This window comes from Sminthopsis crassicaudata, chromosome 3 (genome assembly GCF_048593235.1).
Source record: "Sminthopsis crassicaudata isolate SCR6 chromosome 3, ASM4859323v1, whole genome shotgun sequence".
Taxonomy (NCBI): Eukaryota; Metazoa; Chordata; class Mammalia; order Dasyuromorphia; family Dasyuridae; genus Sminthopsis; species Sminthopsis crassicaudata.
Window position 1 is genome coordinate 83,177,189 of NC_133619.1, and position 18,617 is coordinate 83,195,805.

The window sequence follows — 18,617 nt, forward strand, 5'->3', positions numbered from 1 at the left end:
GTTTGAAAAATGTATTCCTGGTATAAATCCCACCTGACTATCCTTAACAATAAATAAATGAATAAGGGAATAAATAAATGAATGAATTAATGAATGAATATATGAGTAAATAAATAAGTGAATGAATTAATATGTTTTGATACATTGTCTTATTGTTGTTTTTTCTCTTTAATGAAATTATTGTTTCTATGGTTTGTTCTTTGACCTACTTATTCTTTAGGATTAGATTATTTAGTTTCCAGTTAATTTTTAATGTTTCCACGAACTTCTTTTTTTTCCTCCTGTTTTTTCTTCTCTCCCCTTTCTTTTACCTTGTCTCTCCTCAAAATCAGCTGATTGCTCTGATCAGCCCTCCTTTCTATCAGCCTTCCTATTTTCCTTATCTGTTTTTTCCCTTTCTTCTCTCAATGATAAGATAGATTTCCATACACAACTGATTGTGTATGTTGTTCCTTCTTTGAGCCTATTGCAGTGAGGGTAACATGCAAGCATTGCCCACCATCTCACCTGCCCATCTTCTCCTCCATTATAAAAACTCTTTCAAGCTTCTTTTATGTGAGATAAATTTTCCCATTAAACCTCTCCCTTTCCCTTTCTTCCAGTACATTTCTTTTTCTTACCCCTTAATTTTATTTTTTTAAGATATCCCTTATTCAACTCACATCAGTGTCCCCTGTCTATGTATACTTATTCTTATTGTCCTAATAATTTGAAAGTTCTTTTGAGTTACAAGTATTATCGTCCTTTGAAGGATATAAACAGTTTAATTTTATTGAATCCCTTATGATTAATTTTTCCTTTTTTAATCTTTTAAACAGGAATTTAAAAGTCTTGTGTTTGAATGTCAGATTTTCTATTGAGCTCTGGTCTTTTCATCAGGAATGCTTGGAATTTGTCTATTTCATTGAATGCTTATTTTTGCCTATTTTTTCCTCTAAAGAATTATAGTCAGTTTTGCTGGGTAGGTGAATCTTGGTTGTAATCCTAGATCCATTGCCTTCCAGAATATCATATTTCAAGTTCTCTTACCCTTTAATGTAGAAGCTACTAAATCTTGTATTAATCTGACTATGGCTCCATGATATTTGAATTGTTTCTTTCTGGCTGTCTGTAATATTTCCTTCTTGACTGGAGCTCTAGAATTTCACTATAATATTCCTGGAAGTTTTCATTTTGGGAACTCTTTCAGAAGATGATATGTGAATTCTTTTGATTTCTATTCTACTCTCTAGTTCTATAATATTGGTACAATTTTCTTTGATAATTCCTTGATGTCTATATTCAATAACCTAGAAGCAAGTCTTGGGGGCACCTGAATCTGCTGTAGCAGTCTTCAAATGTCTCATCCTACAAATGGTAAGGGAATTGGAAAACTGGTCAGTCATTAGCTTCTACTTGGTGAATTATGATCTTTAAGGAATAATTTTCTTTAGTGAATTTTTGTGCCTCTTTTCTCATTTGGCCTGTTTGTTTCTTAAGATGTTATTTCTTCAGTAAGTTATCAAACTGTTGTTTTTTTAAAATCCCTTTTGTCCTCGAGTTCTTTTCTGACCAGTTGATTTGACTTGAGACCAATTTTTTTTTTTTTTTGAGGCTTTGCATGTAGCTGCTTTGATCTCATTGTCTTCTTCTGAATTTCTGTCTTCATCTTCCCTAACACTATAATAATTTTCTATTGTGATATTCTTTTTGATGTTTGTTCATTTTCTCACCCAGAAAGAAATAAAACAAACCTAACTTTATTGAAAATTAAGCTTCCCGGTGGTCTAAGTGTACCTGATCTAAAGCTATATTATATAGCAGCAGTCACCAAAACCATTTGGTATTGGCTAAGAAATAGACCAGTCGATCAGTGGAACAGATTAGGTACAAAGGACAAAAAAGGGTACATCTATAGCAATCTAGTCTTTGACAAACCCAAAGATACCAACATTAGGGATAAAAATTCATTATTTGGAAAAAACTGTTGGGAAAACTAGAAATTAGATATGGATCCACACTTAACACCATATACCAAGATAAGATCAAAATGGGTCCATGATTTAGGCATAAAGAATGAGATCATAAATAGATTAGAGGAACAGAGAATAGTCTACCTCTCAGACCTGTGGAAGAGGAAGGAATTTATAACCAGAGAAGAACTAGAGATCATTATTGATCACAAAATAGAAGATTTTGATTACATCAAACTAAAAAGTTTCTGTACAGACAATACTAATGCAAACAAGATTAGAAGGGAAGTAACAAATTGGGAAAATATTTTTACAGTTAAAGGTTCTGATAAAGGTCTCATTTCCAAAATATATAGAGAACTGACCCTAATTTATAAGAAATCAAGCCATTCTCCAATTGATAAATGGTCAGAGGATATGAACAGATAATTTTCAGATGATAAAATTGAAATTATTTCCACTCATATGATAGAGTGTTCCAAATCACTATTGATCAGAGAAATGCAAATTAAGACAACTCTGAGATACCACCACACACCTGTCAGATTGGCTAAGATGACAGGAACAAATAATGATGAATGTTGGAGGGGATGTGGGAAAACTGGGACACTAATACCTTGTTGGTGGAGTTGTGAAAGAATCCAACCATTCTGGAGAGAAATTTGGAACTATGCCCAAAAAATTATCAAACTGTGCGCATACCCTTTGATCCAACATTGCTGCTATTGGGCTTATATCCCAAAGAAATACTAAAGAGGGGAAAGGGACCTGTATGTGCCAAAATGTTTGTGGCAGCTCTTTTCGTAGTGGCTAGAAACTGGAAGATGAATGGATGTCCATCAATTGGAGAATGGTTGGGTAAATTATGGTATATGAATGTTATGGAATATTATTGTTCTGTAAGAAATGACCAGCAGGACCAATACAGAGAGGTTTGGAAAGACTTACATCAACTGATGCTGAGTGAAGTGAACAGAACCAGAAGATCACTATACACTTCAGTGCTGTATGAAGAGGTATTCTGATGGAAGTGGATATCTTCAACATAAAGAAGATCCAACTCACTTTCAGTTGATCAATGATGAACAGAAACAACTACACCCAGAGAAGGAACACTGGAAAGTGAATGTAAATTGTTAGCACTACTGTCTATCTACCCAGGTTACTTATACCTTCGGAGTCTAATACTTAATGTGCAACAAGAAAATTGGATTCACACACATATATTGTATCTAGGTTATACTGTAACACATATAAAATGTATGGGATTGCCTGTCATCTAGGGGAGGGAGTAGAGGGAGGGAGGGGATAATTTGGAAAAATGATTACAAGGGATAATGTTATTTAAAAAAATTACTCATGCATATATAACTGTCAAAAAATTTTATAATAAAGTGACTTTGTTTTCAAAAAAAAAAAAAAAAGAAAATTAAGCTTCCCTCCTGGGGGAGGGGTTACTATCCTAAGCTTTACGATTTTTTTGTGCTGCTCTGTTCAGAACTAGTTCTTTGGATTTGTAAGTTTTCAGTTCTTCCAGGGTGGTGTGATCTTAGGAGAGGTGTGGTCACTTATGTCCAAGTCTGTGTTCTGATTTGTGAATAATTACAAGCACTTTTTGGGGGCAACTGTGATCAAGGTACCAGCTCTTAGTAATGATCTTCTACCATGTATGGGCAATGTAAAAGATTCCAGTGACAGCACAGAATCTATAATTTTCTTCTGACCAATTTTTCAACTCCCTTACCATCTGAGACTTTTGAAGGCTGCTGTTGTAGATGCAGCAATCCTAAATCCTCTGGGTTACATAGAGTGTAGGCTGCTATTACTTCTCTAGTGCAGAGGCCTGCTGACTTGCGCCTAAAGCTTAGGGCCTATTTGCTGGCTTATACTAAGGTATTTTGCCTTGCAGCAGGCTTGCAGGGGGTGGACAAGCCTTCTTTTGTTGCTTTAGCCACTCCAGAATTCATTTTGAGGCATTCTATAATATTGTTAGGAGGGGAATTTGGGAGAGGTTAGGCAATTTCCTGCTCTTAATACTCCATCTTCTTTTGCCTCGACTTTGTAATTTAAATGATATGATCATGACTTTAGTGTAATGTTAATGTATTTTGTGGCCTCAAATATTTATTATTTCATCTAATGTGTATTGAGTAGGGAATAAAAAGACATTGAGCATAACCTCAATTTGCTCATTATGTAGTTAAATTAAACATGTACAGAAATAGTTGTGCTACAAAGTAACATATAATAAATATCATTAAAATAGTTTCTAAAAATTCTGTAGCCTTCAGAGATAAGGAAAGGTAATTTGCAACTGAAATGATAAGATTATGATTTATGCATAAAGTAGTGTTTCAACCAGGGCTTTGAAAGATGGAAATACTTGGAGTGAAATCTTTTTATCTTTAGCTATAATTTATTGACCACTCTTACTAGGATTGTTTATCTTTCACAAATACAAAATCATAGGACTTTGACCAGTTTTTAACTTAAAGGATTTGGAGATTATGTGAAAAGTAACATTAAAATTAAACTTGTTCTTAACAGTTTTTGTAAGCAGATTTTATGATGTTTCTTTAATTTTTAGAAAACATTTGCCTCTATAGACATAGTTGGCTGGGGAAAAGGGCCATAGGTTAGTCCAGATGGCCAAAGATTCCATGCACAACAATGGTTAAGAAATCCTGCCATTGTGGATCAGAAGTTTAAAGCTAGAAAGGTCTTGAGAATTAGTAATGGACATTCAACCTGGAATAGTGCTGAATTTAGAGTTATAGGACTTGGTTATGTCCCTTGTTCTGTCATTTATTCTGCTGACTTTTTTTCCTTTTTTTAAAAAATGAAGATGTTTAAGCCTTTTTCCATCTCTAAATCGATGATTCCCTGAATAAGCCAATATGTGCTTAAAGTTTAAATTTAAATAAAGTGATGCTCAGAAATGAGCAGAACTAGGAAAACATGGTATACCGTAATAGCAATATTGTACAATGATCAGTTATGATTTACTTGGTTCTTTTCAACAATACAGGTGATCCAAGACAATTCCAAAGGTGTCCTGTGGTCCCTTTAAAATAGATGCTTTTGATTATGTTAAATTAAAGGGCTTTGACACAAACAGAATTAATCTTCTAATGTAAAAAGGGAAGCAGACAGCTGGGTTAATCATTGTGTTAAATATATTCAATAAGACTTTGATATTATTCAGCATATATAGAAAATGAACACATATATAAGATGAATAGCCTTTCCCTAATAGAGAAGTAGCCAAATGTTACAGATAGTTAATTGTAAACTATTAAAAACATGACATAATGTTTCAAATCAATAATAATAATAGAAATGCAAATAAGATGCAACTTTGAGTTTTACTTTATCACCAGCAAATTGGCAAAAATTATTTTAAAAAAAAAACGACTGTGATAATAAATATTGGATGCTTTGTGGAAAGATAAGCACACTGATATATTATTGGTGGTGCTATAAACCTGTACAACATTTGTAATTTTGCAAATAAATGACTGTTCTCCTTTAACCCAGAGTACTGCACTGTTAGGTATATATACTTCAAAGACCTCACTAACTCAACTATACAAATCAGAATTCTTATAGCAACATTTGTTGGTAGCAGCAAAAAAATCAGAAACAAAGCATATACCAGTATATTAATAAATGAGTAAACAAATTATAGTACATAAAAGTATTACAATTTTACTATGCTGTAAGAAATTATAAGCATGATGAATACCAAGATACACAGAAAGGACTTAGACCAATTCAAAAATGAACTATGGAGAGCCAGGAACATACTGACTACAGCAGTGTAAATACAAAGAATAAAGGACTGAGACTGAATTATAAAATTATAGAGAAGCTTAACTTACAGAAACTTAGTCTTAAAGATATGGAGGTACATCTCCCCAAAATATATGGGGATTTTGCTGATTGTTTTTCTTCTTATAAAAATATTCTTTGTTAAAAGTGATGACTCTCCTAGAGTTGTCAAGAGAGAGATAACAAAGGGGAAAATTTAGATAATGTGGAAAGATATTAATAAGAATAGGTTTTTAAAAATATATTTAATATTAACTTTATTCATCTATCATCTGTAGATATGATTTTCAAATCTATAGTAATAGCCTTTTAAACCTGAAGTCATTCCTCCAGCTACTTATAGAACATATTTACCACAATGTCTCATAGTACCTCATATGTAATATACTTACATATATATACCTAGCTTCCCCATACCTGTCCTCTCTTCTGACAAACCAGTTTTTTCCCCTTTGGTGTCTTCACTCATCATTCTACCATGTTAAAAAATCTTGGGTATTATACTTAAATCTATTTTCTTTCCCATACTTCTTATTGTAAATTGTACCTATTTGTTATCTCTGGAATCTGCTTCCTCCTTTGTAGTCCCACTCAGTTCTTCATTACCTAGTTTCTTGATAACTGGAATTGATTCTTTCATAATTACAAGAGTTTTCTAATAGATCTTGCTTCAATCTAATCACAACACTGATAGTTATATATATAGAGGTTGTATAATACCTCTCTTACCTTAAGGTGGCTTCCTATTGCCTTCTAAATGAAGTTGAAGCAAAGTTCTATTATGTCTAAATAAAATTCTCCTCATTTTTCCCTTCAACCAACCTGGACAACTTACAACTTAGAGAAAATACTTGCATGAGAGAAAATACTTACATGTTCTAGCTCCATCATAGCCTTTCCTAATCTCTCTCTCCCTTGGTGTAAGGACCTTTCCTCCTCAGACCTTTATAATTCTTCATAATATTTCTAATGTATATATCATGTATTATTTTGTATTATAATTATTTGGGTATGCATTTATAATACTTCAAAATTCATTAGGGCCAAAAATTATCTTTAATCTTTGTGCCTTTCATCTCCAGTTTTTCATAGTCTTGTGCCATATTTGATAATTCAGTGCAGGACTTTGGATAAAATACTTATGTGAAATATGCTATTTATGAATTTTGTTGGGAGATTTCATTTACTGAATGAAGCTTAGATTACAAGAGCTTTACTAGGATAATTAACATCTTTTTGCATCAGAAATTAAGAGGTAGAAGTTTATCTCAGCTTTTGAAAATCTCTTCCTGGATAATAGTGTCCCCATAATGAAGAAAATTATTATTATTCCTTTTAATATATTCTTTCTTGTGTAGGTATGTTATATATGTCTTTTATTTAATCTCATAGGAGATTGCTGATAAAGATGGAAACAATAAAGTGCTATCTTTTACTATCCCTTCCTTATCCAAGCCTTCAATATACCACGAGGTGAGTAAAAGTAAGAATAATTAGGTTGTAGGAATAAATAAAAATCAGATTTCACTCAGTGCAAGAGATAAACATTGTTACATGCATGTTGCTTGCATATTGCTGATGAACAACTTAAGGTACAATTTTGCAATTACGTAAGAAATGTATCCTGAGAATGATGTAACTTTTTTCAGTTAGATTTTTGTTCCTCTTTATTCTTTTGGTTCATCCTTTTGGGTGTTATTACATATTATATATTGGTTAATGTCAATGTGACTATATCTGTTTGAAGGGAGGAGTTCAGTTTTGAGAATTTTTTAAGGGGGGGAATGTATTTTTTTTAAATAAATTTTTATTGGCATCTTTTGTTTTTATATAACCCAAGAGCTCTCAAAGAGTCCTTCTTTTTCCTTTTCTTACCTTTTCTTTCTTTCCCTCCCCTTTTTTTTTCCTTAGAAAAATAATAGTGATTATAAAATGCTGGTTTTCAGTTTAAAAGAATCTGTTTTCAGGATTCAAAAAAAAGAAATGGAGAAGACAAAAAGAAGTCCAAAAAAGAATCACAGTTGAGCAGAATGGCTTTTAAAATTATGTTTAATTTATTTTACACGTTTTTTTTATAAATCAGGTTATACATAATAGAAATTTATACTTTCATGAATAGTTCTTACTATTCAATGATATATGTGAAGAATAAGTATTAATAAAGTAAAATTGTATTTTGAAACAAATTCTGAACCATTCAAAGATTACATTTATTTCTAGTGGTTTCACGTTGTATTTTTTTATCTTAGAAACTCAACAAGGAGATATCCACATAAATAGGGGGAAAAAACCATTCAAATAAATAGTTCTTGACATATAATTTTAAAATTATTTATTTATTTTGTTAGTGGTGGCTTTCTTTTTTATAATTAATTATTATATGATGATTAATTCATGATGGACTATTTTCAACAGCAAGATGATTCAGGCCAGTTCCAATAGTCTTGTGATGAAGAGAACTTATCTATATCCCAAGAGAATGTGACTCATAATGTAGTATTTTCAGTTTTTTTATTGTTTGCTTCCATTTTGTTTTCTCTTTTTTCCCTTTTTGATATGAATGTTCTTGTGCATCTTGATAATCGTTTAAATATGTATAGAAAAATTACATATGTTTAACTTATATTAACTAGATAGCAAGTATGTCTAGGGAAGAGGATGGGGGAAATGGAGGGGAAAAACTTTGGAACACAAGGTTTTGCAAGAATAAACTTGAAAATTATATATATGTCTTGAAAATAAGCTTTAATAAAAAAATCTCTTTGGGGGAAAAGATATCAATTATTTCTGAAAATAGACTTTAATTAAATTATGGGAGTTAGTGAGGTATAAATTAATAAATGATAGGTATATATAACTGGAAATATGAAATCATTTAAATAGCTTAATTTGTATTGAAACATGATAGTAGGTCTACTGTTCTTTTTAAAGGGTTTTTATCTATGTGACATACTCACTTTGAATAATTTTTCTTTATATTTTGGACCTCAAAAAGTGTTATTTTGAGTCATAACTGTAACTGATATATTCCTATTTTGGTTGTTTTAACAGTTTTTCTTGCTCTAAGGACTAGTGTTCTTAACGTGGGTACCTGTGAACTTTTTTAAAAAATATTTTGGTAACTATACTTGGTTACCTTTATAATTCTGTGTGTGTGTGTGTGTGTGTGTGTGTGTGTGTGTGTGTGTGTGTGTGTGTGTGTGTGTGTGTGTGTTTAAAAACACCATTCCAAGAAGTCTGTAGGTTTTGCCACATTGCCAAAGATCTCCATGGCACAAAAAAAGGTTAAGAATCCTTTTTTCTAACAAGTTTCAGAGTAATGACTTATTCCAAAAATTGAAGCTGTGTAATTTTTTTAAAATTGCAGGTATTTTATTCTTTGAAACATCTTTTCAGAGAAGAATTATAGAATTTATAAATGAAGGAAAATGGGAAGAGGATAGAAGTGATGCTTTGAAAAATCTTTTACAATTATGTAATGTTGGTGTTTTGCAAATTATTATGGATACCATCTATTCTTTGGGGAGTTTTATTCTTCCTTTATGTAATTTTCTTCATTTTATATTTATATATATATATATATATATATATATATATATATATATATATATATATTTTTTTTTTTTTTTTTTTAATAGCCCTCAACTATTGGATCTATGGCCTTGACAGAGGGAGCACTGTGTCAGCATGACCTCATTAGGGTAGTATATAGTGATCTTCATCCTCAGAGGGAAACATTTACTGCACAAAACAGGTAATAATTTAAGCTATCTTGCTAAATCTTAGTACAATTTTTCATTTCCTGAACTGAAATTCAATTTAAAATTGAATCTGATTTGTCAAGGACCTCAAAACTTAAATATGTCTTACAAAATAGTTAGTTTTGTCAGCCTAAGTCTTGTGGAGAGGGAAAATACAAAGAAATTATTATATATTTGTCTAAAAGTACAATATCACTAAGCCATAACTGCCATTATTTAGCCTATAAATTGTTTGTTATTCCTAATAAAACATTTGTGAAATTTGGGAGTACTGGGAGGTAGCATTTCAGAGAGATGTGAGTGAAATCCACTAAATTCAACAAACATCTATTACATACCTATCGTGTGCTTTCCAAATTTTCAATCCTCTCATCTGACTCTTTGGATCTGCAATTGCTGACAGTGGTTCTTCTTTGAGTATGCTATGGCTTCTTAGGTACTTCCCCTCACAACTTTTCTCTCAATATAATAATATTAATGTAGAGGTTTTCCATAGCTCCATCATTTATATAAGAGATTTAGGATTTGTCTCCAATGAATGAAATGTGGGAAGAAATATACTCAGACTAACATTAGTAGTTTGATTGCTGTTTTTATTAAAATGAAAATCCCAAAATATGTAGATGATGTAATAATGGTAAAACAAAAAGACAATTTTGAAGTTATTTTCCACATCATTGGTGGTAGGCACAAGGGTAAATTATTTAATAAAAAAAAAATATTTCTTAAGAATGTTATTTTGATGGGAGTTAGAAATTGGATTGCCAAAAACAAAAGGAAAAGAGGGTCATTAAAACATTTTTTAATGCACAGAAAAAAATAGAAGACAAAAGAAAATACAGACATGCTGAACAATGCTAAAAGCTTCATGTTGAATTATATCCTTAAAAGAGAAAGCAGTCAATATACCATAATAGAGATTAACCATTTCATGTACAATTCTCTTTTCTATTTTTTATAAGGAAATGCTCATTTTGTGCTAAGTTCAGAATTTTTGAAAAGGAAAAGAATGCTGTAAACCTTTTTCTTCCTTAATATTCCTTTTGTTTTCATTAGGTTTGAGGTTTTGAGTTTTCTCATGCTCTGCTACAACTCAGCTATTGTTTATATGCCTGCCTCCTCTTATCAGGCACTGTGCCGCATGGGCTCCAGGTAAGCAGTGGGGAAAATTGATCACCTTTATATAATAGAAATATTTCTTCAGTTATTTAAGAAGCAAAAATGTTGCCAAGCTGTGTAACAAATTAAAAAGTCAGAGATCTTCTTCCTTATGGATAATTTAATGATGTGCCTAATTGCCCCATGGCAACTAAGTGGCACAGTCTACAGAACACAGACTTAGAATCAAGAAGACTCATCTTCATATGCCCAAATACAGCCTCAAAACACTTTAATAGCTGCATGACCCTTGGTAGTCACTTAATCCTTTTTGTCTTAATTTCTTCATCTGTAAAATGAGCTAGAGAAGGAAATAACAGACTTCTTCAGTATATTTGCCAAGAAAACCCCAAATAGGGTCATGAAGACTTGAACACATCTGAAATGACTCAAAAACAAAAATCACTCCGTGGATAATAGTTTATAAAACCTTATATAAGTTGTTTCAGGAGATTTGGATAGTAAATAATTATTTTTCTTCCTTAAAATATAAGCCTATTATAATATATAAATGTATATATTTAAATACATATCATATATAACACATAATTATATAGTATTGCAGCATAGTGACATGGCATGTCACTAAAATATATTAAAACATCTCATAAGTCTTTTGATAAATTCCTCATTGCCCTCTTGTGCAATCCAAGAAAGATAATTGTTATATTATCTGGAACATATTCTAAAATGAAATTATTAAATGAAGCCTACAAAATTTTAGACTGACAAAACAATGACATGATGTAAAATTGTTTGATTTGATATTTTGATGTCATCAAAATAGAACATATTTTAGCATGCCAAAAAATTGGTACAGATTTTTAACAAAATGTTACATTTTAATATGTTTAAAGGAGAAAATGTCCCTGAGTAATTTTCTTACAGAACTTGGTCTGTGATTTTTTGATTCCCTGTTCACTCCATTTACTATTACATCACCTTGGTTTTCCTAGCCCACATTTAGATCTATAGATGTAGCTCACAATCTTAATAATTCCACCATCCATCTATAAAAGTATATCTACTCTTTACTGTTGTTTTCTAGATTAATAAATTCTGCAATTGAGCAACAAATTAGCAGTTAAATATTAATTTTCCTCACAGTGATATTCTTTGTTGTAATCAAAGGAACAAATTATCCTTTTAAAACTTTTAGTGAGATTGCCCCTGACTTTACTAAATTACACTTTTGTGGCTAGGACGGCAACCATGGCCAGGTAGATAAAGAGTTAGCCTGAATATCCCAAAAATCTACATTCATATTCTCCCTTTGTATTTATTCTTATCTAGCTAAAGGTGAAAGGGGGAAAAAAATAACTTTTCAACTAAAATGAGGTCCTGTCTATGGAAGAAACAAACCTGTCTATGGAGAACCTATCTCTGCTTCACATTAATTCTCTGCATTATTCTGAAATTTGATACATTGTGTTCTCAGCATGGAGTAAGAATATGTCAAGCAGGGGAAAAACTGAGAGATGCTAAGCAATCAAACATTTACAGTTTTTTTATTATTTTGTTTGAAGTTTTATGATCTCCCAGATATACAGATATTTATATACCCAAATTTTGTCCAAGGTTAAATATTTCTTTAAAAAAAAAAAAAAAAAAAAAAGCTCACAGAATATAATTAAAAGTGTTTTCTGTTGTCTAAGTATATTGCTTCAGCAGGTTTAGCTTTTAGTATTTATTACCAATACTTTAATTTGAATAAAGTCATTAACAACTAAACTTATGTCACCATCTGGCAGCATAATTCTAATACTAGTAGCCTTTTTTTGAGGAACTCTTTTAGTATCACTAATATTTTTATATCCTTAAAATATAGTAGACATTTAATAAATGGGTTCTTTTTTGCTTTTTGGCTCAAGAGAAAAGTATCTGGGCTACTTTAGCTTATTTCCAAATAGTTCATCAACTAAATATTTATAATACTAAGAAATTTTAATTTGAAGTTTATTCAGTACTGTAGAATATAAATGTTAAATGTGAGCAATTTGGTTTTATCTAATTAATATGTTTAAGTATGGAGTGTTTAACATCATTATTTTATTTTTATAACATCATTATTTTAACAAAGGTCTGCTGCTAATCCTGATAGTTCTAAACTGGTAGAAATACTATGTGATTATTTAAATAATTAAATTGGCAACTACACATACAAGTCCAAATTTTAATTTGGTACTTTTATTTAAGTCTTTAGGAATTTTAAAAAGTAATACTTAAAAGCAATAAGTATTGTTATATTTTGAATGAAATGTAGGAACATTTTGTTTTTGTTTAGATAATGATAGTTATAGCTCTTAGAAAGATATTTCAGGAAAGTAGTTTACTAGTCTAACCCTAAGTAGAATTTCAAGAATATTTTACATATTTGGAAGCTCACAAGAGAAATAACCTTTTATTATCCTACTTTTTTTGCTACACAGTAACATTTGAGGTTATGTCTCAGATAAGATAACTAAAAACTAGACCTGTTTAAAGTCAAATTTCTGTTTTGCAATTTATAAAAATGGGTCATTTAAAAATGTTTATTTTTAATATGTTATTTTTAAATGACTCACCTAACATTCAACAAAATCTTGCTTACAAATAAATAGCTTAACCTTCTTAGTGTTCATTTTTATTTATAGCTTAATGTTTATTTTCATGTAATTGTGCAAAATGATCATGAACTAAGACTGATTTTCATATGTAGAATTTAGAATTGTTCACCCAAGTTTTCTGAACTCTAGTGATAAAACATCCTGAAATACCATTCTCAGGTAAATTGAAAATTCTTAGAATTTGCCATTTCCAGTTTGGTTTTCCAACATTTAATATGGTGATAGCATATTTAGTTTTTATTACACTTTAAGGTACCTAAAATAGTTGTTGTGTTAAATTTAAATCATGGGCCAGAAAGTTAAGTAGCTATTTTAATGCTTCTAGGGGTAATACAAGGTAAACACTGTCTTCTAGGCTTTGCGTGAGTGGTTTTCCACGGCAAAATGAAAAACACTGGAAAGAACCCTGTGGCCGAGTAGTATTGGATCCTGAATTTATGGTGCAGCTTCTGACAGGTGTCTATTATGCAATGTAAGTATGTAGAATTTAAAATTAAATGAATTCTTACTGATCCTTGGAAATTTTTAATGTTTTTCTTTTCTTGTATTGACATGTCTTTATTGTCCTTTGTTTCATAGTGCATTATCTTGTCTTCCTGATTTTAGTAATCCTTTCTTTTAGTTATGGGATGCTTTGAAGATAACTATTTAATAATCAGTATTGACAGTTGTATAATGGCAGTTTCTCCTTATTAGAAATTGTTAGTATGTACCTGCACTAAGAATTAATCATTGCCTAGTTTACCATGGATGTCATGCAGTAGTCAGCCACTAGACCAGTTTGTATATTCTTTCACCAGGAACCTTTATGTAAGGAAGCATTAGCATTTAACTTTTTGTATTTTCCTTAACTTATAATTTGAAGTGAAATGTCTTAGGAATAAAATAGAGATCCTTAAACTATTAAAAAAAATTTACTTAAGATTCATTTAATATTGTAAAATTGATATTTTGTTTTTCCTTGGTAGATATAATGGACAGTGGGATCTTGGCCAAGAAGTACTGGATGATATTATTTATAGAGCCCAACTTGAACTTTTTTCTCAGCCACTACTGGTAAGGCACAAGTTAACAAACATGGAAATATATGCAACATGAAACCTGTACATTTTATCTATGACGTTTGATTCTAGTGAACATTATTATCCAAAATAGCTTTTCCTGATCTTTTAAATTAGTGTTTAAGATGAAGTAATTTAAATATGATAAGGTTAAAGTATCAAATGTATTAGAAACAAATGATGTAGTACATAACATGCTGGATTTGAAGAAGGTGACCTGGGTTTGAATCCCAATTCTGGATGCCTAAAAGCACTGTGACAATTAAAAAATCATTTTGCTTCTTGCTGAGCCTTTGATTTTTGGGAAAAAAAATATAAGAAAAGTTCAATGTAAACCATAGAGTACTACATAAATAAATGCAAGTTATTATTTGGTCAGATTTAGGAAACATTAATCATTTACTACATGCCAGGCACTGGACATTGGAGATACAAAGAAAAGCATAAAACAGTTCCTGCCCTAAAGAAATTCTCATTTAATGGAGAACAAATTAAACACAAAGCATTTTAGGAAGGAAAAACGCTACCACAAGATCTAGACAAGCTACATCTAAAAGATAATGTTTAAGCTGAATCTTAAACTAAAGGATTCTTTGAGGATGAGGGGGGAAAAAAAATCTAGGACTGAGGGTCAGTACAAAGGCCTGGATACAGGAGATGAAATGTTGTATTGTGTTGTGTTGTGTTGTTTTGTTTTCGGAGATGAAATGCTATATGTAAGAAGGAATATCTGGGGTGGAATGTTAAATTGGAGCCAAGAGCTTATATTTGATCCTACAAACAAAAGGGAGCAGTGTAGTAGTTTTCTGAGTAGGGATGTATTGTAATTGAACCTTTGCTTAAGGAAAATACTTTTGGCAGCTATGCAAAAGAAAAAATGAAGTCAGGAAAAACTTGAATCAAGGAGACAAAACACCAATCAAGAAGACAATTGTAATAGTCTTCAAATTTGGGTCATAACGACTTGAACTAAGGTAGTGGTTGTGAGTAGTGAAAAGGGGATGGTGCAAGATATTGTGGAGGTAAAAATGGCAAAAATTTGGCACCTGCTTAGTTATGAGGAGTGAAGGAGAGTAAGAATCTATGATTAACTTAAGATACAAACCTGAAAGACTGAAATTTGACTTGGTTTTGGTAACTTTATCAGAAATAAATGAAATAAGTAAATAGACTTGAAGGGAAAGATAACGACATCTGTTTTGAGTTTGAGATATCAGAGGGGTATCCCATTTGAAATGTTCACTGGGCAACTTGGTGATGCCTAAGGAATTTAAAACTGGGAGTTCATTTCAAATGAGAATATGAGAGAGAGGGTACAATTCAGTCAAATCTGTAGGGTACATCAGCAAGTAAAGGCATATGATAGAGGTAGAGACTAAAAAGCAGTCATATAAGAAAATAAACCAGTTGAGAATAATGCGTATTAAAAATGTCAGAGAAGAGTTATAGAAAAGCATAGAGTAGTCAAGAGCATCAGATAGTGCAGAGTGTACTAGAAGAATGAGGGCTGATAAACTTCCATCAAATTTGGCAGATTTTTGGTAACTGGAGAAAGCCATTTCAGTTGAGTGATGAAATGAAAAGTACTTCCAGATATTAGTAATCTCCTTTCCTGAATTCTGCCTTATCAGGTCAGTTTGCTTTGATTCTCATCATCTTGACCATGGATTCATAATCTGGGGTCTACTGATCCCATGGATAGATTTCAAGGGATCTATGAACTTGAATGGGGAAAAAAATTATATTTTCAATTCAGCATAATGGATTTTCTTCCTGATCTCTGTATATATAATTTTGTATCTAATATCTAATTATTATTAATATCTAATTATTATTGTAAAACATTTCTTTTAGAACTCACTTTCTAATCATATTATATATAAATCATGCTGGTTTTGAATACTTAAGTAGATCAGTGATTTTGTTGCCTATTATATGCATCATTCATTCCAGAAATTCAACATGCTGGATACAAATTTCTTTAATTCAGTAGTTTAGGAAGGATAACTGCTTCTCAGTTTCCTGCTAAACTTAGTAATTTATTCTATTAGTTACTCCTTCCCTGTTGGATTCTACATTACACAATAAAAATAGTTTCTATAAAAAATATCAGCCAATTTATTTGCATTTTACTCCATTTTATAATTTAAAAAAAAAAACAGCTTTTCATATAGCACATTATTTTCTCCAATAAATTCTGTTTTATGTGTTTTAAGATTTCTTTTCTACATCTGCAATTGATCACCTGTATATCTTTACATAAAGTATACAGCCTAACTTTTTACTCATTTTTAGACTTTTGGATTATATTAAAAGAAAAATGAGTAAAACAAAAAAAAAATTAATAGCTTTTTATTTTTCTAAATACACACAAAATTGAAATGTTGAAAACTGTGTTTCAAATTTTTCTCCCTTTCCCCCATGCTCTCCTATATTCAGCAAACAATCCAATGTAAGTTAATGTGCAATTCTTCTAAACATATTTCCATATTCATCATGCTGCTCAAGAAAATGAGATCAGAAGATTAAAGAAAAGAACAAGCAAACAACAACAACAAAGTGAAAATACTATGTTTCAATTCACATTCAGTCTTCATAGTTTTCTCTTTGGATGAGAGGACTCTTTCCATCACAAGTCTATATGGAATTGCCTTGAACCACCTCTTTGCTGAAGAGTCAAATCCATCACAGTTGATCATCACATGATCTTGTTGCTGTTGTCTTGCTTTTACTCACTTCACTTAGCATCAGTTCATGCAAGTCTTTCCAAGTTTTTCTGCAATCAGCCTGCTTACTCTTCATTTCTTATAGAACAATAGTATTTCATTACATCCATATACCATAACTTATTCAGGTATTCCTCAATTGATGAGCATCTTCTCAATTTTCAATACCATGCCACTACAAAAAAGAAAGATTGCTACAAACATTTTTGCACATGTGGGTTCTTTTCCCTTTGAGACACTGTTGGATCAGAGAATATGTGCAGTTTGATAGCCCTTTGGGCATAGTTTCAAATTGCTCTTCAAAATGGTTTGCTCAATTCACAACTCCATCAATAATGCAGTGTACCATTTTTCCACATCCCCTCTAACATTGATCGTTAACTTTTTCTGTCATCTTAGCCAATCTGAGAGGTATGAAATGGCACCCTCAGAGTTGTCTTAATTTGCTTTACTCTTATCAATAGTTATTTAGAGTATTTTTTCACCAAAAAAAAAAAAAAAAAAAAAAAAAATTTTTAAGATAATCTAAAATTTGTCCTAATTTTTCTGCTTCTTTTGAACTTGTTCACTTAACTATAGCCTCTATTAAGGTGTTTGGATGTTTAGTTGATCTGTGAAATTTGGGAATAAAAATGTGTGCTTTATTGGTCCTAATCACATCAGTTTTGCTAGGGTTTTTTAATAGTAAATCTTGATTATTTTATAATTTGACATTCTGCTTGTTGAAAGTTATGAAGTGTCATATAAGGATTAATATAATAGGGTAATTGCTTATGAAATTTGTTATCATCCTGCTATTGTTTTAGGTTGCTAATGCCATGAAGAATTCATTACCATTTGATGCTCCTGATTCTTCACAAGAAGGTCAGAAAGTACTTAAAGTAGAGGTTACACCCACAGTGCCAAGAATTTCTCGGACTGCAATCACAACTGCTTCAATTCGTCGTCATCGATGGAGGCGAGAAGGTGAGAGTGTAGCAAGCAGTCAGTAATTCCATTATTGTAAATAGATTATTGCTCTGTTATAATTAAAGATTTATATTACTCCTACATGGTATTAGTATATGTTGCACAGTTAATCCAAAAAAAGTTTGATTAGATATTGTTAGTGATAGAAATGGGATTTAAAACATCCATAGCTCTTTTAGTGTTTTTTTTTTTAATTTTCCTTATGAATGGTGTTTCTTTAGAAAATATTTCAAATAAGATGAAGAATAAAATAGAGTGTACAGAAGGACAAGACTTAAAATTTTCATCTTTGCTTATTAAAAAAACTTAGTAACAGCAATATAGGGGAAAGGTTTTCATTTAATATTCCTGTTTTCATTGAGAAATTTCAATTTGTGCGTGTATTAGCATTTTAATTAAAAAGCAAAACAATGCAAAATAAAACTCTGTAACTGATTGAAACAAAAATATAAAACAAGCAATTTCCCAAGAAAGATTGGTTATGTTTTTAGATTTTTATGTTTGATTTTACTGTGAGTTTGATTGCAACAGTTTCTCATGGACATAGTACTTG

At 31.1% G+C, this 18,617-nt stretch overlaps 1 protein-coding gene across 6 annotated transcripts in view; it reads left to right on the forward strand.

Annotated features, from left to right (window-relative positions):
* The window catches only part of HYCC2 (hyccin PI4KA lipid kinase complex subunit 2), a 79,942-nt gene that overhangs the window by 48,253 nt on the left and 13,072 nt on the right, over positions 1 to 18,617 (forward strand). For all 6 annotated transcript variants that reach the window (XM_074299094.1, XM_074299090.1, XM_074299091.1 and 3 more), the window contains 6 exons: positions 7,176 to 7,256; positions 9,422 to 9,537; positions 10,601 to 10,696; positions 13,664 to 13,780; positions 14,277 to 14,364; positions 17,902 to 18,061. In XM_074299094.1, the coding sequence (XP_074155195.1) occupies positions 7,176 to 7,256; positions 9,422 to 9,537; positions 10,601 to 10,696; positions 13,664 to 13,780; positions 14,277 to 14,364; positions 17,902 to 18,061 (658 nt within the window). The remainder of the gene's footprint in view (positions 1 to 7,175; positions 7,257 to 9,421; positions 9,538 to 10,600; positions 10,697 to 13,663; positions 13,781 to 14,276; positions 14,365 to 17,901; positions 18,062 to 18,617) is intronic.